This window comes from Ornithodoros turicata, chromosome 3 (genome assembly GCF_037126465.1).
Source record: "Ornithodoros turicata isolate Travis chromosome 3, ASM3712646v1, whole genome shotgun sequence".
Classification (NCBI taxonomy): Eukaryota; Metazoa; Arthropoda; class Arachnida; order Ixodida; family Argasidae; genus Ornithodoros; species Ornithodoros turicata.
In genome coordinates this window covers 28,571,045-28,592,413 of record NC_088203.1, presented here as the reverse complement: position 1 = coordinate 28,592,413, position 21,369 = coordinate 28,571,045, and the positions used below count along the sequence as shown (strand labels likewise).

At 44.0% G+C, this 21,369-nt stretch overlaps 1 protein-coding gene and 1 long non-coding RNA gene across 3 annotated transcripts in view; both read right to left on the bottom strand.

Annotated features, from left to right (window-relative positions):
* The window catches only part of LOC135388343 (galactoside alpha-(1,2)-fucosyltransferase 2-like), a 31,670-nt gene extending 21,457 nt beyond the window's left edge, over nucleotides 1-10,213 (bottom strand). Inside the window, exon 1 of one of the 2 annotated variants that reach the window (XM_064617845.1) lies at nucleotides 9,878-10,213. In XM_064617845.1, the coding sequence (XP_064473915.1) occupies nucleotides 9,878-9,961 (84 nt within the window). In that variant the 5' untranslated portion in view covers nucleotides 9,962-10,213. The remainder of the gene's footprint in view (nucleotides 1-9,877) is intronic. The other variant, XM_064617844.1, reaches the window with a different exon arrangement.
* LOC135388344 (uncharacterized) lies at nucleotides 211-7,104 on the bottom strand. The gene is made up of 4 exons (XR_010421330.1): nucleotides 4,541-7,104; nucleotides 4,364-4,457; nucleotides 3,063-3,176; nucleotides 211-370 (listed from the first exon to the last, which is right to left on the bottom strand). It is a non-coding gene; the product is annotated as an uncharacterized LOC135388344 (long non-coding RNA).
* Nucleotides 10,214-21,369: the final 11,156 nt, after the last annotated feature.

Below are 21,369 nucleotides of genomic sequence, written 5' to 3'. Positions count from 1 at the left end.
AGCCACGTTTAAACGTGGCGTTCTTGTGCCTTATTGATTTTTTGCTATAGCAGTTCCACTCCACCAAGTTGGCGGCGCTGTTGTACAATTTGATATCATTTGTTTGTAAACAGGGAAAGGTCTATTCCGACCAAAACCATATGGTTTTTCACAACATTTCGACAAAAAAATTTGAAAGCCAAAATTCAGTCTCTGGGCAAAAGTGTGCTACCTACCCTCCAAATACACTTCCTCATGTGTAAAGAGAAAACAAACGATGCCCCAGTCATACCTTTCACCTTTATCCGTGTGTCTTTTATCAGAAGTCAGCCACTGATAATGATGGGCTGTGTCCCTTGGAGTAGATCTTGAGAATTCCTTTCCGCTTTGTCTATAGTAAAGGTGGATCCAAGAATAAAGTAATAAAGGTGGAGCAAAGATTTTCGCAAACACAAATTTCACCAGACATGCTTCATCCAGCGACATGTTTTCGGCTGTCTTCAGCTCTTATTTGGGTAGCTTTTTTTTCACAAGCAGCTTCCATGCGGCGATAAATTGCTACCCTATTCTCTTTCGGTAAATCAGCTCTTAATATTCTAACAATTTTAAGCGCAGATTTGCCGAATTTTTGAAGCAGCTTCATATTTTTTTAAAGCAAAATCTATTTTTAGGAATTTAATTACATCATCTCGTCGAACACCCTGTACACAGAGTCTATATGTTTATTTGCTACATAAATTTTATAAACTAGCAGAGCAAAATAGATGATATTTTTTGCAGCCGAGTTCTACAGCCTGGATGACATCCTGACAGTTGACATCGAAGAAAGCATGCGACTACAAGATGACGAAATACCTAAATTCATTAATGAACTCTAATTAGGGGATTTCGTTCAAAAGAGGGCGATCAGAATGAGAGACCATCCTAGTTGAAAGCCATTCGACGTTTAAAAAATCCTGAAACATGCATGTGTGTGATGATATCCACCCCTGAATTTTGATATGCAAATTAGCGGCTCCCAGTGCCCCTCCATGGTTTCTGTCAAGCCCAGTCACCTGCCTAACTGTTCCTGGCCTGCATGGAAGGAAAAGGGATACAGCCCCGTGTGTCGCCAAGCAGCTTACCCTGGGCATGATGAACGACAACTACACGGCGTCAACGGCAGCTTTCACTGACGGGTCATCAACTCGGGGTGGATCGTCCTCGGTATTTGTCATTCCATCTCAGTCAGTCTCCTGTGGTCACCGTCGTCTTTCTCACAGAACATCGTCTACGTGTGCCGAGCTTTACGCCATTCTATTTGCTATGCAAAAAATATCAGCCAGTCCAGCTCAGTCCTGGGTCGTCTTTACAGACTCAAGACCCGCGCTCCAGTGTGTGGCCAACTTGGGGATACGTGGACTCCTCGGTCCTGTAGTCTTTGACATCCTGCAAGCTTATAAGAAGGCGACCATTGTAGGGCACACTGTAGTATTGCAGTGAATTCCCGGACATGTCGGTATCAGCGGCAACGAAGAAGCAGACAGAGCCGCATTGAAAGCCCATCAGCACGCAGCTTTTTCCCTGATAATGATGTCGTCGGGCGACCGAAGACACCTCCTCTCGACACTCACCGGTCCCAAGATGCAGGCTCAGTGGGAACACGACATAGCTCACTCCCTTCTCTCTGAGGCAGGCCCCACGCTTCTCGTCCTTCCTCCGCGACTACCGCGCCCCTTAACTGCTCTCTTCCACCGCATGAGGCTCAACGTTGCCTTTACACCTGCCTTTCAACACCGTCTCGGCTCCACCTCGTCTTCCCTCTGCCCCACTTGTGGAGTGCACGGCGACCTCAGCCACGTCATCCTGGCTTGTGGGCAATACCACCACGAGCGTGCCCTAATGGAACTCTCTATGCAACGCATTGACAAGCGGCCGTTCAACCTAGCGAAGATCCTCGGTCCGTGGTCGAACGCTGCAAACCAGATGCAGGGGCTTCGTCTTCTGGCGGAGTACTTGTGCTCCACCGGTCTGGCGACGGCTCTTTGAAAGCCCCGTCATCATCCCTTCATCCTCCCCCAACGCGAAATAGGGCAGTGTACCGCCTCAGCGGCGGTGAATCGCCACTCCCATCACCATCCAATGTATGTGTGTGTGTGTGTGCATACTTTCTCGGAGAGGATGTCAGCCTGGCCGTAGAACTCAACCGCCAAAACGATATCTGTTTTGCTCTGCTGTTTTTTATAAAAATTCCGTAACAAATAAAAACAAACACCCTGTATATACATAAGAGTTAAACATAGAACGCATTTAAACGTAACTACTGTCTCCTTCTTGATGCTGGGGAAATGTCTCTCCCTTGCTTAACAGCGTGTTTGCCAACCATCATTCTATTGGGAGGCTGCTCTATATGCATGATTATGGCATGTGATTGAAACTCACTTCGTGTTTGGCCCACATTTGTAAAAAGGATAAATGCACTGATGTGTACAGAGAGCCAGGTACATCCAATCGATAAACTCAAGGTATATGCTATAGGTGTTGTCTATAGGGTGTTTTCACATGATGTCAAGCAAACCCGTTTGGCCTCCATGCTGGTGGTCACTTTTTCGGCGCAGCTGCCGCGCTTATCTAGCATTTGCTCAAAAACGAAGCCTTTTGAATAGTGTTTTGAAATCCGGACGCGTCCGTACCCTTGTTTTATCCCAAAGGGGCTTCGTCATTGTCGTTCTCACATTTTCTTTTATGAAAACTATGGTTGTCGCCTCGAAAAATAGCGCAGTTTGTCATCTTTCAATGCCGCTAGCACGAAAAGTGATCATCAGTGGGAGGTGCTTCCGAGCATGCCACGTCACTGGCACGTCACAATGTGACGGTGAAAGCTCCCTATAGGTTTGGTCCATCTTGCGGATATGAATATACTCGCTAAACTGGTCGATATACGAACAAGCAGTTGAGGAAACACCATAATTACTTTCCTGAAACCTTTCTGCTGCTTGTTCACATGCTTTGATTGGCTTCGAGAAATACTAGTTACGTGGAAATATTGTGTATGTGCGCATGGCTATGCTTGATAATGGCAACACATTTCCAATGGAGCTCACCTCCTGCTCGTGGCTGCTGAGCTTCCGAAAGGTGCCTGTAGAACGCCGCCGTGTCAGTCTTCGTTGTCTTGCATTGTCGTCATGTTTAGTCCAAACGAACATGCTCTTCACCACCTTGCATAGAAATGAAAAGTTCAGCTTCAACGACAACGGACAACAAAACACAGAACAAAGCTGCATATAACAATAAAGCAATAAATATATACCAAACACATACAAAAAAGAATATATGGTATTCCGCGAATGCTGGCTCGAAAGACTTCTTTTTTTAATTGCGTCCGGGACTGGGGGAAATTTTCTATGTATTTCTATGTATTTTGCCAGGCAAAGTCAGCCAGAAACGGCTTGCTATTCCGTGTTTCCGAGGTACATGTTACCTTACCTTTCTTCTTGTGTGCGGTTTTCATTGTGTCACGTTGTTGCAGTTGTGTGCGTTTATGATGTTCTAACTCGTTAAGTAAGAGCCATGAGACAGGCGGCACCAAAGGCGATTCAATCCTATTCCAATTCTTAAAGTTTTCGTTACACTCATTGCAGTTGCATGTTTTTTTTTTTTTTTTTTGTTGTTTTTTATGACTTACGACACTGCTTTGGTACTGACTGCGGAGGCACCGCACCATGGTGTGAAATCAGGCCCTAGAGATGCTAAAGGTCGACCAGCGGCATGGCCGCTTGTTGGTGGTAGCCAAGGTCGCGCTGAAGACTGGGAGGTTGTGGGTTCGAATCCTACCACCGGCTGCGCCGCCTGAGGTTTTCCCTTGGTTTGCCGAATGCTTTCCCATAGAGTTCCCTCCAAAGTCTGCCCAGGACGCATACTAGCCCCCCGTCCCCCACTCCTTTCTGCTGTCCTCTCTCCATGTGTCCACATCTGTATGCCACTCGTAACCACAGTTGCTTTGTGGTACTAACACATACTTTAAATAAGATGCTAAGGCTGGCCCTGCCTTGATGTGTCCATGGGTGGCATGGTATACATGTGAACCGGTAACAGGGCATTAGCAACAAAACCAAGTTCACTTGCAGATAACACCATTCACCGGAAATGAGGAATATGGGTGTTGGAATATCACTTGCAGATGCAAGCACAATAGAGTCATACTGTGCAGCGAGGTATCTGTTGCTCACCTAGAGGTGTAGATCTTTCAATGCGGGTGGATGAATCAAGCCAGTTGCTCCATGAACTGCCATGTAACTCCTTGAATTCCAGGGCGTAAATTATCTATGCATTCAACTATACAGCAGCCCACAGGGTTTCAAAATAGCAAGTTGTTGAGAAACGATGACCATTTTAGTCCAGTCACCTGTGTTTGTAGCCTCAGTGTGAGCTCCATTTCCATGCTAACACCCCCGAAGTCTCCTCCACGGATATCACAGTATAAATACCGAATCGTCTTTCTGCAATGCAAATGTATATGAACAACAACAACAACAACAACAACAACAAAAAAGAAAGATAGATTCGAGGCAGTCTTTCTTACCGTCCTAAAGATTTCTCCACGTGAGGCACCAGGGGCAGTTGAACAGGCCACTAATATGTCCATGACCCCCAACACCAACACAAGTGGAATGTTCTTTGGGGTCCACAGCGAATGTAGTCACGTTGCCACACGAGTTCGCCGACACTCTTAATTACCGAACTTCCACACGAATATCACCATGTTGGTACGTCTTCGAATGTTCTTCTGGTTGGCGTTGCCATTCCGCAAGTTGGCTCCACCGGCTTCATCTCATTATCGAAACAGGTTTAGTGGGGCAAGGCAAGCTGCCATGGCCTACAAACTACACAGCTGACTGCGTAATATCATAAACATATAGTCTGAGGTACGTCGTAGGCTGAGTTAAGATGATGGCTGTAGCTAGCTTGAATTCCACTACCATCACCGTCACAGTTTTTGGCATCGTAAATCTTTCTATGATGCCGTCGGCTGTCGTCACATGAATCTTGAACAATTAAACAGCGACAGTGCAAAAGGATTGGCGGCTCGAACTGTCGCCTCTTCCACCATAATGTAGATCTCGTAGTACGACAAATGGCTCGTTGACTTCTAAGTTTGCCTACAGTGCACTACCACTACACCACTACAGTGCACTTTCTAGTTCACCATAGTTTACCATGGTTTACTAAACAGAACACCAATAACCCACCATTACGCGTCGCTCAGTTGCCCGCCATTGGCGGAGTCCGCTAGATCTGACGAAAGAAATTTCAGTAATATGACGGTTCCTGTTTCAAATTTTGATTCACATTTTATGACAATGCTGAGATTGGATTTAAAAATTATATTACTTCAGTTGGTTCAGTGGTGGTTGCAGTTGTTCAGGAGGATGAAAAAGCCGTGTGTATACAAGGTAATCCATATCTCCTTTTTATCCAGTCTCCTTTTGAAACCGCGTATCCGTTAACCATTTTCAAAGTTTCAAAGCGGACAAAGCAATTCTAGGCGATGCGATGCGATGCCATGCCAGCTCCAAGGCCTTTCGTGATTGCATTTCATTTCTACGTCGCCGATGTTGTGCAGCTAGGAGGTGAGTACTTTACTTTACAACATAAGTCCCTGTATGGTATCAGTGCAGTGTGGAATATTAAATATGTAGTGACTGCGACTCAGTATCCGTTACGTAGGCTATGTACGTGACAGGGTAAATGAACTTCATCAAGTAGTTTCCTTGGGTGACAGCGTAGCGTGCTATGTCAACGAATTAAATCCGCCTTCGGCGCACTCATATCAAACTGATACGACGGTATATGTGAAATCACCATGCCCGCCTTTCTTTGTTCCCCGTTTCCGAAACTACGATTCCCTCATTGGGCGTTTACTACCCGCCGAGCAAAATGTTAACCTCATTATACAGGGTATTCAAAATTAAGCTTTCACGAGCGCTACGCAAATGCAGCGATGACAAGGAAACCGGATGATAACTTTACTTTTGTTCGCTTATCTATAAAGTGCTGTGAAAACTTAATTTTGAACACCCTGTATGTGTCGTGTTGGTGGGACATTTATCAATAATCCCGTAGAGGAGTTTAGTGATTTTCTCCGGCATTACTCATTCGTAGTTTTCGGCCTTTTTTGCTATGTAATACATGCTTTTGCTTGTCTTCCTTATGCTTCCAGTTGCACAGGTCGGCCTTACTCATTCATACAGTGTACCTGTAACACGCAGCAGAAATAAAGAGGTGTGCATTTTCAAAAGATGACATTGTGCCACAAGTAAGAGCAGTCATGATAGACGTAGTAGCTGTATTGACCCTAAGGGAATGCACTTTTTTTTTCAGCAAAATCTAACAGGGCTGAGCTACACCCTGTGTTAGTGTCTGCTGGAATGCTAGTGTGCAATGCAAGCTGCTGAATACTGTCTAAAACTGACTTGTTCTACAGCTTCACCTCAGTAAGTGTCCATGTGCTACAAAACCGGTTATGGTACAAGAGGGAATTCTTATTCTACAAAGAAGTTACCAGACTTGATTGAGGACCCGCTGTACACCGTTGATGCTGCAGCAGTGGTACTTCCTGACATCTGAGAAAGCTTTCAGGGATTCGTTTTACTAACAGCGGACTTCTCGGGTACACAAGTGTATACATTTTATTCAGTTACTCTTTTTCTTTTCAGTGAAATCTAATAGGGTCGAGCTATGCCCCTGGCTCGCATCGGCTGGAATACTTGTGTGCAATTAACTAGCCGCTTAGTGCTACTTAAAATTGTTTCTGCAGGTAACCTGGGTAACAGTATCCATGCGCCGGCTGCTGGGATGCAAGAGGGAATCCTCCATTTACTAGACTTGTTCAAGGATCTGCTTCACTCTGTGGTTGCAGACTGGAACCTAGAAACTGGAACCAGTAAGTGCCTGATTCACACTTGTATAGCTATCCTTGAGTTGTGGGATGGGAGGCATCTTCGGCAGTGCTGCCGAGGGAAAGCAGCCTTTGTTTGTCGAGGTAAAATAAATCATTTGATGTTTGACTGACTTGCTTTGTGTTCCACCGGTTGAATAATTCATGAATAGGTGGCACCATCAAATTTTTGTTAAGATCCTAGGGACATTTGCTAAGAAATGAGCAGCATTTGCATACGCTCACTAATTAAATAAGCATTATAAATTTTTAATTTGATTTTGGCCGCCTTTAATACCTGTTTTGTGCATAAAAACCTTCCGTGAAAAACGTGTCCACAATTAATGATTTTTGCGAAATTGATTGCTTTCTGTTTACATATTTTTTCTGCAAAGCAGTGAACCAATGTGCTCTTTGTCAGCTATCTGGCTGTCAGTTACGTGTTTCCTTGCGTCGGTTGTTACGTGAAGGAGTGATGCAAGATAGAGAGCAGCCATGGGTGACGTTTCGAAGCACTAAACACAACCAAAATTATTACACATAAGGTGAAAGCGGCTGTGTGTCTATGTGCTGACTGCGCTGACTGACATCCCCCACTTTCACTGTATGTGGAAACATTTTGGTTGCATTTAGTGCTTAGCTGCTTATCATTTTCGAGGAAAAACCACAGTGTGTACCACGTCAAACAAAAGTAATAGTTCATGTAGAAACAACCACCTGCTGCTGTTCCCCTCCTCCCGGTGTGTGATCCAGACGAATGAACACTCAATTGACAGCCGGATGCCTTAAACGTAGAGCACATCGGTGCACTGTTCCACAACAGCTACTGCTGCAACAGCACAACTGCAATTAACTACTGAAACACCTATTGCTTCAAATACTGCCTGGTCGAAAGTCTGATCTTCAAGCGCCATGAACGAAACATACATGCGATATATGTTAAGCAAAAGCCGTGTTATGTGAAGAATCTGGAGCAAGATACTTGGCAATTCGCTCCTATACACATTCATGGAGGAATGATGTTGAGTACATAGCGAGGCTAACAAGTCATTCCAGTCATCACTTCCAGAGATTTGAAAGAAATTCATTTTAGTACTAACATTCACTTTGAAACATGTACATACCTTTTTTCTTATTTTCTAAAGCAAAATCAAAGAGGGTGGAGCCACAACTCTGTCTCGTTTCGACTGGAATGGTTATGTGTAATATGGCTACCTGATTCATGCTCTCTTAAACTGACTTCTTGTTTTGCAGGTTTGTCTGGGTAACAGCGTCCACGAGCCGGAGAAGCAGGGGTGCAAGAGGGAATGATTATTCTACAGTTACCGCACCTTTTCGAGGATTCACACCAGTTTGTGGCACCAGCACCAATGGTGCTTCCTGCCAGTACTTTCAAGCAAGCGACACTACAAATGGCTAGATTAGCGTGTCTTTAACCACCAAAGCTAATCACATTTTTGCACAATATTTGTGCTTCATTGTAACAAACAGATATGAAGGGTTCACCGCTGTGACTAGTTTTGCGTACTTTGTGTACAGTTTTTGGTTGAAATAAATTCATTACAAAATGCGTGCTCTCAGACTGCAGTACTCACAAAGGGTTATACACAGACAGAAAAGTCACATTAATATGCACGGGGGGTACGATAGACAAGACGTCTAAACTACGGATAAGGGTAGCAAAAGTGAGGTATAACAAAGGTCTAATATTAGACCTACTTCCGAAATGGAGGTATAAAACAGATCTAAGTCTAAACTTCAGTGCTAATGCATGTCTAAGAGCCATGACTAATTTTAGGCATCATGTCTAGAAAAGGGGTAAAGGGGTAAATCATGTCTACGTACGTAGATATCCAATGCCTAAGGTTAGACGGCTATTAGTGTTACATTAGCATGTCTACTGCTATGCTAGTGGACGTCTACTTGACATTAGGTCTAGCCTTAGACATTCTATAGTTATCCCAGATGTCTAAGGTTAGACATCGTATAGCCATCTATTATCCCACCATGTGCTGTCTGGGATGTTAGTGATGTGGAGACAACGCTTAAGTTCTCCTTGGAACAGGATCACGCTGCTTTTGATAGGAGTACTGCTCAACTGGTAACACATATGAAAGCGTAGCGAAAGTAAGTTCACACAATTAATTCTCCTGGACGTGTAGCTTGTGCTTACCTAAGCTATTGCGTGATTAAGCTATTGCGTGGTGGTGGTGGTGGTGATGGTGAAAGGGCTTGCCGTTGTCGGCCTCACGTATATGGGCAACGTCACGACTGACGCCCTGGGGAAATGTGCGTCCTGGGCCGACTTCTAGGGGAACTGTGCCGACATATGTCTGAAAGCGTCTGAGGAAAACCCAGGAAAAACCCCAGACAGCACAGCCGGCACCAGCTATTGCGTACCAGACTGTTGACCAGCGTACCAGCCAACCATTGCTTGTGAGAGAGGGTGCCTTTGAAAATTTTGCTACAAATCAACAAGGAGCACACCTGCGGCTTATCCACGCTGTGGGTATAATATGCGAGAAATTACGCTGCTTTGAGAAGGCACATTGCGAAATACCACAAGTTATTCCTGCGTTGCGCTGCATGCCGTTTGTGGCAGCTGTGTTACGGTGCGTGAAATGTCATCACCTGTGGTTACTTGTGGTTGACTCTTCGAGGTGAGCCACACTTGGCGATGATATTCACAACTCGCAGCTTTACGTCGTTAGACAACGATAACCTTAACGCCGCGGCGGTCAGCCTGTGAAGTGAGTGACTTCGTGGGTTCAAAACCGCGTTGAAAGGTTCAACCCCCAGAAATCATACCTTTGGTAGTGCACTTCGGAGAGGTAAAATGAGGGCGAAATCATTTCCCACATGCAAAGTTTCCGCGTATATTCTCCTGGATACGTTACTGAGTCTGTGGATTAATTTTAGCCTGCCTTGAGCGACACCCTTGAACTGACTTACAGTATCTTGACATTTCGGTATATCACTCACCTGAACTGAGAAAAGGGATCCTAGGTATTCCCATGAGGGAACGTGTTCTTCGTCAATCGTAGGAGCGACTGTAATGTGTTTCATTTAGTCTCCGAAAAGCGGTGACGCCGCACGCAACAAATTTCCCTCACTAGCCAGTTGTCTTTCAAGAGCACCTGTCTTGAACCAGTGCGATTGTTATTGCCACATGTTACCCGAAGCATTTCCAGAGACTGGTGGAAGCACGGCTTAGTTGCGTTATCGCATTGTTGCTTTGTCGAGCTGTGAAGAGGATATGCCGGCAACGCCACAAATCCCGGTACAATAGAGAGCTTTAGTAGATCGTACGCTATCGCATTTGCGTACGTAAGGGATAGCGTACGATATACTAAGTAAGACTCACTCATTACTCACCATCGAAGCGGCGAACTCACACATCTGCACGGCATTTCGTCAGTCACTTCTTTTGTCCCGCTTTCATTTTGCGTTTGTGCAAACACAGCTGCACATATCAAGAACGCTACACTCTTAACTCGGTACCCTTTAGTAAAGGGTAAAAAATCGCAATATATTTTATTTTCTATTTCAGAAGCTACCAGGTACCCTCTGAGCAGTACCTTTTATAAAAGTTACAAGGAAACCCACTAATTAGAGGTTACGGCCTTCAATCCAGCACCTGCCCGTAAAGGTTACGCCAACGTGCGGCTTTTTATACAGGATGTTCATTTTTATTCGCCACAGAGTAGCGCTCATTTGGCAGGTGGGTTATGTGAATTTTTGCTAATTAATCGATCCGTAGTTACAAACACATGCGTCAGGAAATGTCAGAAATGTTTGTAACTACGGATGGCTTAATTTGCGAAAATTAACATAACCCACCTGTCAAATGAGCGCTGGTGTGATGCGAATAAAAACAAACACCCTGTGCGTGGGATATGGACAGACATTTACAGAACACACCAAGGTACCAAAATGAACCGGCAGAAAAGGAGATCTTGAACATATGTATATTACAAAAACAGAAGTCTGTCGAGAGGTGACACGTTGTGCACAAGTGCGATTCTGATGTGAGGAGAAACCATGGTCGCTTTACCATGTATGTGAAAAAAAAACTATCTTCTACGAGAAGCAATGCATAAAAGTGCGAGGAAGCCAGCGAGTCAAAACAACTGACCTATGTTTGCTAAGCTGAACAGACCCAACGAAATGGAGAATTGCGGCAGAAAAAAATTTATTCCACATTCGTGTTGCAGAGGCGAGCGCAAATGGCAATACAGTATTACATAAAACGCACACAACCTTGAGGAATATGAGTGTACAGTAACGCAGGAGACACTACATTACTGCGTTATCAGCGTTGGAGGCACTCTGGGACGAGTTTGTGAGGTACTGCATTGCGCTGGTGACGGTATGTGAACCTGCATGTGGGATCCTGGGAACAAAAGTTTGGGCAATGAGAGTAACATTTACCGAACCATTCAAATCCGTACAAAGCACAAGGTACAAAGCAGCATAAATGCGGGAAGGCGTTCACTCCGCGATTGAGTCTTAGAATATCGTAAGAATACAACAAGTAGGAAGCTGCGAATTATATATCTCGATGCATATATCCGCAGCTCGCAAAATGCACGCCGGTGTATTGACTTGGCGACCAAGTAAGAGCAGAAAAGTAGCAAGCGTAAGTGGCGTTCATATGCAGGACCGCAAAACGCTTGCCATAATCACAACAAACATGCGCTACGAGCTCTTGCTATCAAAGTAACGCACGTACCTAGCACAAAATGTACACTTACCCAGTGTATGAAGTGTGTGAATTAGGGCTGCGGTGGTGACGTTCGTTTTGGTTTTATATTCTTTGCAATCTTCGCACTCACTACACTTTCCCCTGAGAACACCGAAAATATCCTTATTTGCTAGCGACATCTAGCTTTTCCGTTGTTCCTGACTATACTATTATAAACGCGAGGAAAACCACTGATTAAAACAGATTACACTTGTTAACGGACGGACGACGAGCGTTAAGCGTTTCAAGGAAACCGCTCTCTGTGTGGATAGACCTAGACCAGGCTCGGCTACGCAGCGTAATCGGAAATCTTGGTGGTTGCGGCATAGACAATGGTTTTCCACCCTTTAGAAAAAAACATACTATCAGTATTCCAGACTGCGAACTTATAATCTGTGTTCATACAGCATTGATAACATGTAGTCGACGTATAAATGACGCTGAAACAGATAAAAAATAACAGCGTAGATTCGCAACTGTCGTCTCGAATGGGAAGCTGAAACGCGGCATTACGCTGAAAAACAGAAGGAAAACAAACGATAAGAAACTAACAAAGAAATTATCGTTGGAGATTTCGCTTAGAAGTTACAGTGTCGGAGTAGAGGGTACATTTATAAGTTACAACAAGCTATTTTTTGTTTTTTCCGAGATGTAACTTCTATTCGTGTTGTAAAGACATGACCTTGGTCGCTTTTAACCTCTAAATATACGTTACGGTGGTGTAACCTATAAGAAATCTCGAAATCTACGTCTATATAGAAGTTACATGTTTCTAAAAGTTACACTAAAAGGTACGGGTTTAAGAGTGTATTGACTTACATCTGCACAAAACGAAAAATGAGGATTTTTTGGTTACAGTGCGTGTTTTTAACACCTGCGTTCCTCGGGCAGGGTGCGCTATTTAATTATAATACCTTCTGAGTTTCAAATGTTTATTTTATTTATTTAGATATACTACAAACCCATCAAAGGGTTCAAGTAGGGTGGGTCATAACATTTCACTAAAAATGACACTCAGAATAGACACACAAAGACACACCTGCAAGCACATGCATACAAATACAAGAGTGTGAAACATGACTCTTACCTGACCTCCTGACTCCCTTCCTCTGACTCTCACCCTGAGTGGTCAGACTCAAGTGATCCTGTCAACAAACTGCTGTAATTTTGTTACATTATGTACGGCCTGTGGCAACGAATTCCAATCGCGAATAGTGCGTGGAAAAAACGAATACCTGAAACAACCTACGCGTGCGAATGGTTCTTGGAAAAGGGTACTATGAGAGCTTCTTGTAGGATGAAGTTTGCGAAACCGTGTGCAAGAATCTATGTCGATGTTATATATTCCACGCACTATTTGGTACAAGAATTTGAGTCTCTCCATCCTAAATCTGTCCGGGATGCTGCCTAAGTTTCTTCTTTGCTGTAACGTTGTAATAGAAGTGCCGTAACTGTTAAAAATAAATCTCAGTACTTGATTTTGAACCCTTGTTAACCTGTCATAATTCCTCTTGGTAAACGGAAGTAGTAGTGTATCAGCTCAACTTGCCCACAACTCACACAGTGGCCTGGACGCCATTAATGAGCAATTAGAGCTAATTGGGACCCCCCCACATTAATCAGGATAATTCAGGGAGTCATTACACTGATTGGGGACCATCTAAAACGTGTCCAGACCACTGTGTGAGTTGTGGGCTAGTTGAGCTGATAAAAAATAAAAAAATAGGTAGAAAATAAAATAAAAAGATAGAGATAGAGTGGAGAGAATGAGTTTAGTTGAAGATCAACGACGCCATCTTGTAGGAAGCGGTCCGGAACGGCCGCTGACTGTCGCTGGGCGACGGAGCACGGAGGCAGGTTACAAAGCATCGCAGCACCAGTTCCGGACATCCTGTGACGTCAGCTGTGACGTCATCATGGCATGTCTGGGCAAGTTAGGACAGCTCTGGACATGCAAGGAGAAAAACACTCGTAATACAGAGGCTGGGAAAGCAACAGTATGCAAACCATCAATAGCTAACAAGAAAATAGAACTAGTTACACAACAAATGATCCCACCACAACAGGAGCGCAGAACGATGTGACTGCTCTATCCGTCAGCCAGGCAGAGAACTGACTCGTAATGGTTTTTTTCTCCTGTATAAAGCCCCACAGCTGCACCCCCTAGCGGTTACTTTCTCAACTAATCTCACAACAAAATTATTAAGAATCACGCCAGCGCTACTCCCGGTACCAAATGCAGATGAAGATAGAAAATGGCGGGGATGTCCGGACAACAGCAACCAGCACCCGACGTGCACTGGCACGAAAATCGCAAACAAAGCGCGAACAAAGTTGGCGAAAGCATTAGTTACACAACAAATCAGCTCACCACGGCAGGAGCGCAGACCGATGCGACTGCTCTCCGAGACAGCCAGCGAGAAACTGACTGGGACGCCGCTCCGCGGCCGCTACGCGTACGCGCTCCTAGCGCCCTCTGGGGCAACCACCTCCGAGAGGCTAAGAGTGAAGAGCATTCCTGCGCCCCCTGCTGGCCGTCCTCATTGGTCGTGAGGCTAAGAGAGAAGAGCATTCCTGCGCCCCCTGCTGTCCGTTCTCATTGGTCGTGACATCATCCTATTGTCTCAGGGCTACCCTGTTTTTTTTTTCCCACTAATGCTCCTTTGGTCAATCTACAATGAAGCCACAGTATGACGTCATCATGCACCTGCGTGGCTCAAGGACGCGTACGCTCTAGACAGGGGACCTATTATTTATTGAATCACTGTCCCATGATTATTTCCTTTATTCTTCTATAACGATTGAATAGGAAACTATTGCAGAAGAGCACCATGCATGAAAGCTGATCGTAGGAATTCCAAAGTCTTACTAAATGAGACTTGCGAAAGAACAAAATATCCTAACACGTAACTCCATCAACGACAAATAAGAGGACTAGGCACTCAACAAATCAACACAGAGTACAGGTAACCAGGAGCGCAGAACTCAGGGCAACACTATCGTCAAGACAACAATGTTCCTTGTCAAAAGAGAAAAAAATACTAAGCATCAACAAAGGAAAGCATGCATATCGGGGCATGTCAGGACACGTCAGGACAAATCGTACGACTGCTGGGCAACAGAGGAAAACAAACACTTGAACAGAGTGAAAAAGGCACTCACCATCATTTTTCCCGTTCACAGCATTCCCTCATTGTAAATCCGCTCGTCACAAAATCCACCTGCATCGTCGAACACCATTCACCAGTGACGAACCACACATCCGCACCCCATCAGAGGCAGACAGAATCCCACCGAAGCTACGCTCTTCCACTGACGGCCAACGCAATTACCAGGAGCAGAGTTTGCGTGTCGAGACCCGTCAGTGTCCAAGAGAGAAGTGAATCCTTGCGCCCCCTGCAGGCCGTTCTCATTGGTCGTGACGTCATCCTATTGTCTCAGGGCTACACAGTTTTTTTCCACTAATGCTCCTCTAGACAAGGTCAACCTGAAACAATAGTCTCTCGGTATGACGTCATCATGCAGGTGCGTGGCTCAAGGACGCGTACGCTCTAGACAGGGCACCTGTTATTTATTTATTCACTATCCCTAGATTATTTCCTTTATTCTACTATAATGATTGCATAGGGAACTATTGCAGAAAAACACCATAGACAAGAGGAGATTGTAGCATTTCATTCCCAAAGTCTTACTGTACAGGAAAAAAAAATGGTTCAGCAAGACATAAAGTCACACACCTGTCCCCCTCGCGGTTACTCTCTGAACTAAATGAATCGCAAAATTATTAAGAATAGCTCGACTCCCATTCAAGGCAGCACTATCGTCAAGAATATTCCTTGTACAAAAAGAAAACACCAACATGTAGAAGGAAAGCATGTCAGAACAAGCCCAGGCATGGTCAGCACATGTTTGTCAGACAAGGGGGGAAAAAGCGAAAAGAAACAAAGAAGAAAACCAGTATCAAACTATTTCTAAGCACACGCACTCCTCTTATTAAAAAACAGTGCTCATCATAAATCTGCCCAGGACAATACACACTATTTTTCTATTGCCACACTTTTTTTCCGGTAACGGTCAATGCATTGCTACAGACTGCGTGACGTCATCACATCCTGTCTGAAGAAGAAGAAGACAGCGGCAAAGACTCCTATTATTTATTGAATCGCAAGATTATTTCCTTTGTCCTACTCTTAATGACATTGATTCTCTCATTAAAATTCAACAAAAAAGCACCCCGCATATTAACGATTTTCACCCCAAAGGCTCATCATGGTCATTAGAATTACAGTAAACTGCCACTGCTCTTTTAAAATAATAAGTGAGACCACTCAACATCACCTCGAGGCTTATGTAATACGTGACCCTTTCTATGCTCATACATTCGTTGTCTGAGGCTACACCTGCGAGCAAAAAGGTGCGAAAGCACAAGACAGAACGCCTTTACGGGAACACGATGGCATTCCTATACTATATTAATGATTATTGCATTGCAGTTTAGAAAAACTACAACTAAACTATAATTTTAGGAGGTCATTAAAATTCTACTTTCTATGGAAACTATAATTGCCCTATTACTTGGATCGCTATTAATGAAGCGCTCCAATTTTTTCTCTCTTCCCATTTCAGCCTTGTCATGCAGGGAAGCAGACTCACATCCAAAATAATTAATTTACACTGAGGGTACCGTGCTTCAGGAATTCCTATCCTGCGCTCAGGTGCAAGCATTTCTTCACGGATACCTTTAACAGCTGACTTCCTCAACATATCAAACACCCAACAAAATCAAACAAACAATCAGAGAAACCCTCTCCTCAGCTGTACCATGCGACTGTCTTCTTTGTAAAATCTGTGATCTGAGGAAGAGAGCAGCGAAAAATTGCGCGCACTTGTGCTTGACTTAAAAAACCTGAAGCATATGCCAATAAACCAAGAAAAAGACACTCATGTCTGCTATCTGATAGTGCCATATACACAGACGCATTGTCGCAAAGAAAGCACAGGACAGGGATACACAACTTTCCTTAGGTGAGCAGGGAAAAGGCTTAAGACCTCAGGAATAATAGCAGAGTCACTGGACATCGCTACGCGGCTAACACAAGATAACAACAACAAGATAATAGCAGCGGGTAAAATTGCAACACTGCTAAACAAGCCCCAACATGCCATCATGACGTCGCAAACCAGGAAAAAGAAGCACGCGCGCGCACACAGCAGCTCAGGAATGCACAAGAAGAGGTGCTTTATAGGAATTTCTACTCCACACACTCAGATACCAGCATTTCTGCACGAATACCTATAACGGCTGACTTCCTCAACATATCGAGGAAAGCGAATACTGACACTCAACATATAACAAAAAACAAACAAACTCCATTCTCATGAACTCTCCTCTGCCGAGCGGCTTTCTCCTGCTCTACCTGGATGCTGACTGTTTCCCCTCATCTACATTCTGAGTAAAAGCCGTGAAAGGAGAAAAGAACCGCCAAAAATTACACGCATTTGTGCTCCAATAGCTGTAACTGCAAGAAACCGTAGCGCACGCCAATACACTGAGAAAAAGACACCCATTTCTGCCACCAGATAATTCTTGCATAATGCCACATACACAGCCGCATTACCCTTGCGTAAAGAAAGCACAGGACAGGGATACACAAATTTCCATAAGTGAGCAGGGAAAAGGCTTCAGTCGAACCGCTCAGAAATAACCGGAGAATCAACGCTTATCGCAACGAAACTCGACGGCTAGCACAACATGACACCAACAACATACTAACAGCGGGTAAAATTGCAACACTGCTAAACAAGTCCAGACATGCCACGATGACGTCACAAATCAGGAAAAAAAGCACACGCATGCACGCACAGAGGACAACACATTAAACACACGGAGCGCTCAGGAATAATCGTAGCGTTACCGCACATCGCTACGAAGCTCAACGTCTAACACAAGAGGTAGCAACAAGATATTAGCGAAGGGTAAAAATTGCAACACTACTGAACAAGTCTAGACATGCGACATCGAATGCGAAAACACTGGTGATCGGGGAAAAGGCCTAAGCCTGCGGCGGATCATCATAGAGCATACACAACTTCATTTTTCTATTTTGCGTAAACTAAGCGCGGTCTGCTTGGAAAACGACGTACAAATTTTCTTAGGGAGCAGAGAAATATAGAAATTTGTACACCGTGCTCAGATACCAGCATTTCTGCTCAAAAACCTGCAAAATTAAGCTCTGCTTACTTCGTCAAGATATCGAACACCCAACGAAATCAAACAAACAACCCCACTTCCACTGGTAGAACACTATTCAGCTTTTACGCAAGAGGCTTTCTTCTACATAAAAAATAGAGAAAATAAGAAAAGAGCAGCGAAATATTACACGCACTTTTGCTCGCATAGCTATAAGAGAAAAAAATAAATAAAATAACGACGCACACGCTAATAAACTGTGACAAAGACACCCATTTCTGCTATCAGATAATTATTGCATAATGCTAAATACTCATTCGCATTGGCCCTGCGTGAAGAAAGCACAGGACAGGGATACACAATCTATCTTAAGCGAGCACGGAAGGTCACTTCTACTCGAACAGCTTAATACCATAAAGTCTGAATTTTTGCAAAGAAAATAAAGCTTGAACAGCGCTACGAAGGTGACAGACACATACTAACAAACAAACAAACGCTTCTTCGAGTCTGTATTTTCTTTTAAAAATAACGAAAGCACACATAAAAAAAATCAAATCGGCTAGGTAGCCTACCAGACGTTGTGCCTTAAAGTTGGCTGCACGCAATGCGCGGAAGCATGCTGCGAAGCCAACTTGCGGTTTTGCTGGATGCACATGAAGTCCGATTCCAATTGGAAATCGCGCTAAGGACGTGCCAAACGTGGAATTTTCGCAAAATTAATCCCAATACCTGGAATTCTGTTCATTTTATCGGGAATGCTGGCGCTTGTGCTCTATTATTCGAAATTTTCGAATATTCGAATTTCTCGATTATCAAATTTTCGAATACGAATAGGGTTCGAATATCAACAATATTCGAACAATATTCGAAATTTCGAATATTCGCACACCTCTAGTGAATACTGACACTCAACGATATATAACAGAGCTGACATCGTGGTACCCTCGCGATAAATCTTTTATTCCAGCGGCGGCAGAATGTATTCAGAAAAGGCTTCGGGTGTGTAAGGTCAGCCCAAGGCGTGTTGATAGGAGCGCGCTGCTCTGTTGGGTACCCAAGCTTGCAGCCAGCCATGCTGGAATGATTATTTTATTTGATTTTATTTGGAGTCATTATCGGCTCACCTATTTAGTGAAGACCTATGAACACGGTTTGGTTTAAAAATGATGAGAGCTACAGTGTGTAGCGAATAATGTTCACATTTACGTGTCTGTATAATGATCGCTGCGTAGAAGCACGGCGCCGTTTTCTTCGTAGCGAACATGCATTCCTTTCTTTCTTTATTTGTTCGCGTCGGCCGAGTGACGATATCCTATTACATCCGGAACGGGGACCGATTGTCTTCCGTAAGCATACATGTCTGTGCCGTCTTTTGGCGATGGCAGGATAATCATTGACCTGAGGAATAATATGGATTTATGTGGTTGTGAAAATAGACTTTGTGTTTGTGAGTGTGAAAATGTTTGTGTGTGTGTGTGTGTGTGTGTGTACCTGTGTGTGTGCGCGCGCGCACGCGCTGGGACCCCACTTGACAAGTAAGTGTTTGCCTTTTCGTGTGGCACGAGTGATACATTTATGTACTATTGCGTGAAATAGTGGTTTAAAAAATAAGGGCAGTCGCGTTTGCATTGCTATCTGTAGGATAGGACGAGCGTTTTTAATGGAATTGCCTCGCGAACCTGGCGAAGTGTTTGTTTTGGGCAGGGTATTTTATGAGTGCCCGACGCCGGTCCTGCTGTTGTTTGTTTGTTTGTTAGTATGTATCTGTCACGTTCGTAGCGCTGTTCAAGCGCTAGCCGCGTAGCGATAAGCGGTGATTCTCCGATTATTCCTGAGCGGTACGACTTAAGCCTTTTCCCTGCTCACTTAAGGAAATTTGTGTATCCCTGTCCTGTGACACAAATGCGTGTAATTTTTCGCGGTTCTTTTCTTCTGTCACTGCTTTTACTCAGAATGTAGGTGAGGGGGGAAAAAGTCAGCATCCAGGTAGAGCAGGAGAAAGCTGCTCGGCAGAGGAGAGTTCATGAGAATGAAATTTGTTTGTTTTTTGTTATATATCGTTGAGTGTCAGTATTCACTAGAGGTGTGCGAATATTCGAAATTTCGAATATTGTTCGAATATTGTTGATATTCGAACCCTATTCGTATTCGAAAATTTGATAATCGAGAAATTCGAATATTCGAAAATTTCGAATAATGGAGCACAAGCGCCAGCATTCCCGATAAAATGAACAGAATTCCAGGTATTGGGATTAATTTTGCGAAAATTCCACGTTTGGCACGTCCTTAGCGCGATTTCCAATTGGAATCGGACTTCATGTGCATCCAGCAAAACCGCAAGTTGGCTTCGCAGCATGCTTCCGCGCATTGCGTGCAGCCAACTTTAAGGCACAACGTCTGGTAGGCTACCTAGCCGATTTGATTTTTTTTATGTGTGCTTTCGTTATTTTTAAAAGAAAATACAGACTCGAAGAAGTGTTTGTTTGTTTGTTAGTATGTGTCTGTCACCTTCGTAGCGCTGTTCAAGCCTTATTTCCTTTGCAAAAATTCAGACTTTATGGTATTAAGCTGTTCGAGTAGAAGTGACCTTCCGTGCTCGCTTAAGATAGATTGTGTATCCCTGTCCTGTGCTTTCTTCACGCAGGGCCAATGCAAATGAGTATTTAGCATTATGCAATAATTATCTGATAGCAGAAATGGGTGTCTTTGTCACAGTTTATTAGCGTGTGCGTCGTTATTTTATTAATTTTTTTCTCTTATAGCTATGCGAGCAAAAGTGCGTGTAATATTTCGCTGCTCTTTTCTTATTTTCTCTATTTTTTATGTAGAAGAAAGCCTCTTGCGTAAAAGCTGAATAGTGTTCTACCAGTGGAAGTGGGGTTGTTTGTTTGATTTTGTTGGGTGTTCGATATCTTGACGAAGTAAGCAGAGCTTAATTTTGCAGGTTTTTGAGCAGAAATGCTGGTATCTGAGCACGGTGTACAAATTTCTATATTTCTCTGCTCCCTAAGAAAATTTGTACGTCGTTTTCCAAGCAGACCGCGTTTAGTTTACGCAAAATAGAAAAATGAAGTTGTGTATGCTCTATGATGATCTGCCGCAGGCTTAGGCCTTTTCCCCGATCACCAGTGTTTTCGCATTCGATGTCGCATGTCTAGACTTGTTCAGTAGTGTTGCAATTTTTACCCTTCGCTAATATCTTGTTGCTACCGTCTTGTGTTAGACGTTGAGCTTCGTAGCGATGTGCGGTAACGCTACGATTATTCCGGAGCGCTCCGTGTGTTTAATGCGTTGTCCTCTGTGCGTGCATGCGTGTGCTTTTTTTCCTGATTTGTGACGTCATCGTGGCATCTCTGGACATGTTTAGCAGTGTTGCAATTTTACCCGCTGCTAGTATGTTGTTGGTGTCATGTTGTGCTGGCCGTCGAGTTTCGTTGCGATAAGCGTTGATTCTCCAGTTATTTCTGAGCGGTTCGACTGAAGCCTTTTCCCTGCTCACTTATGGAAATTTGTGTATCCCTGTCCTGTGCTTTCTTTACG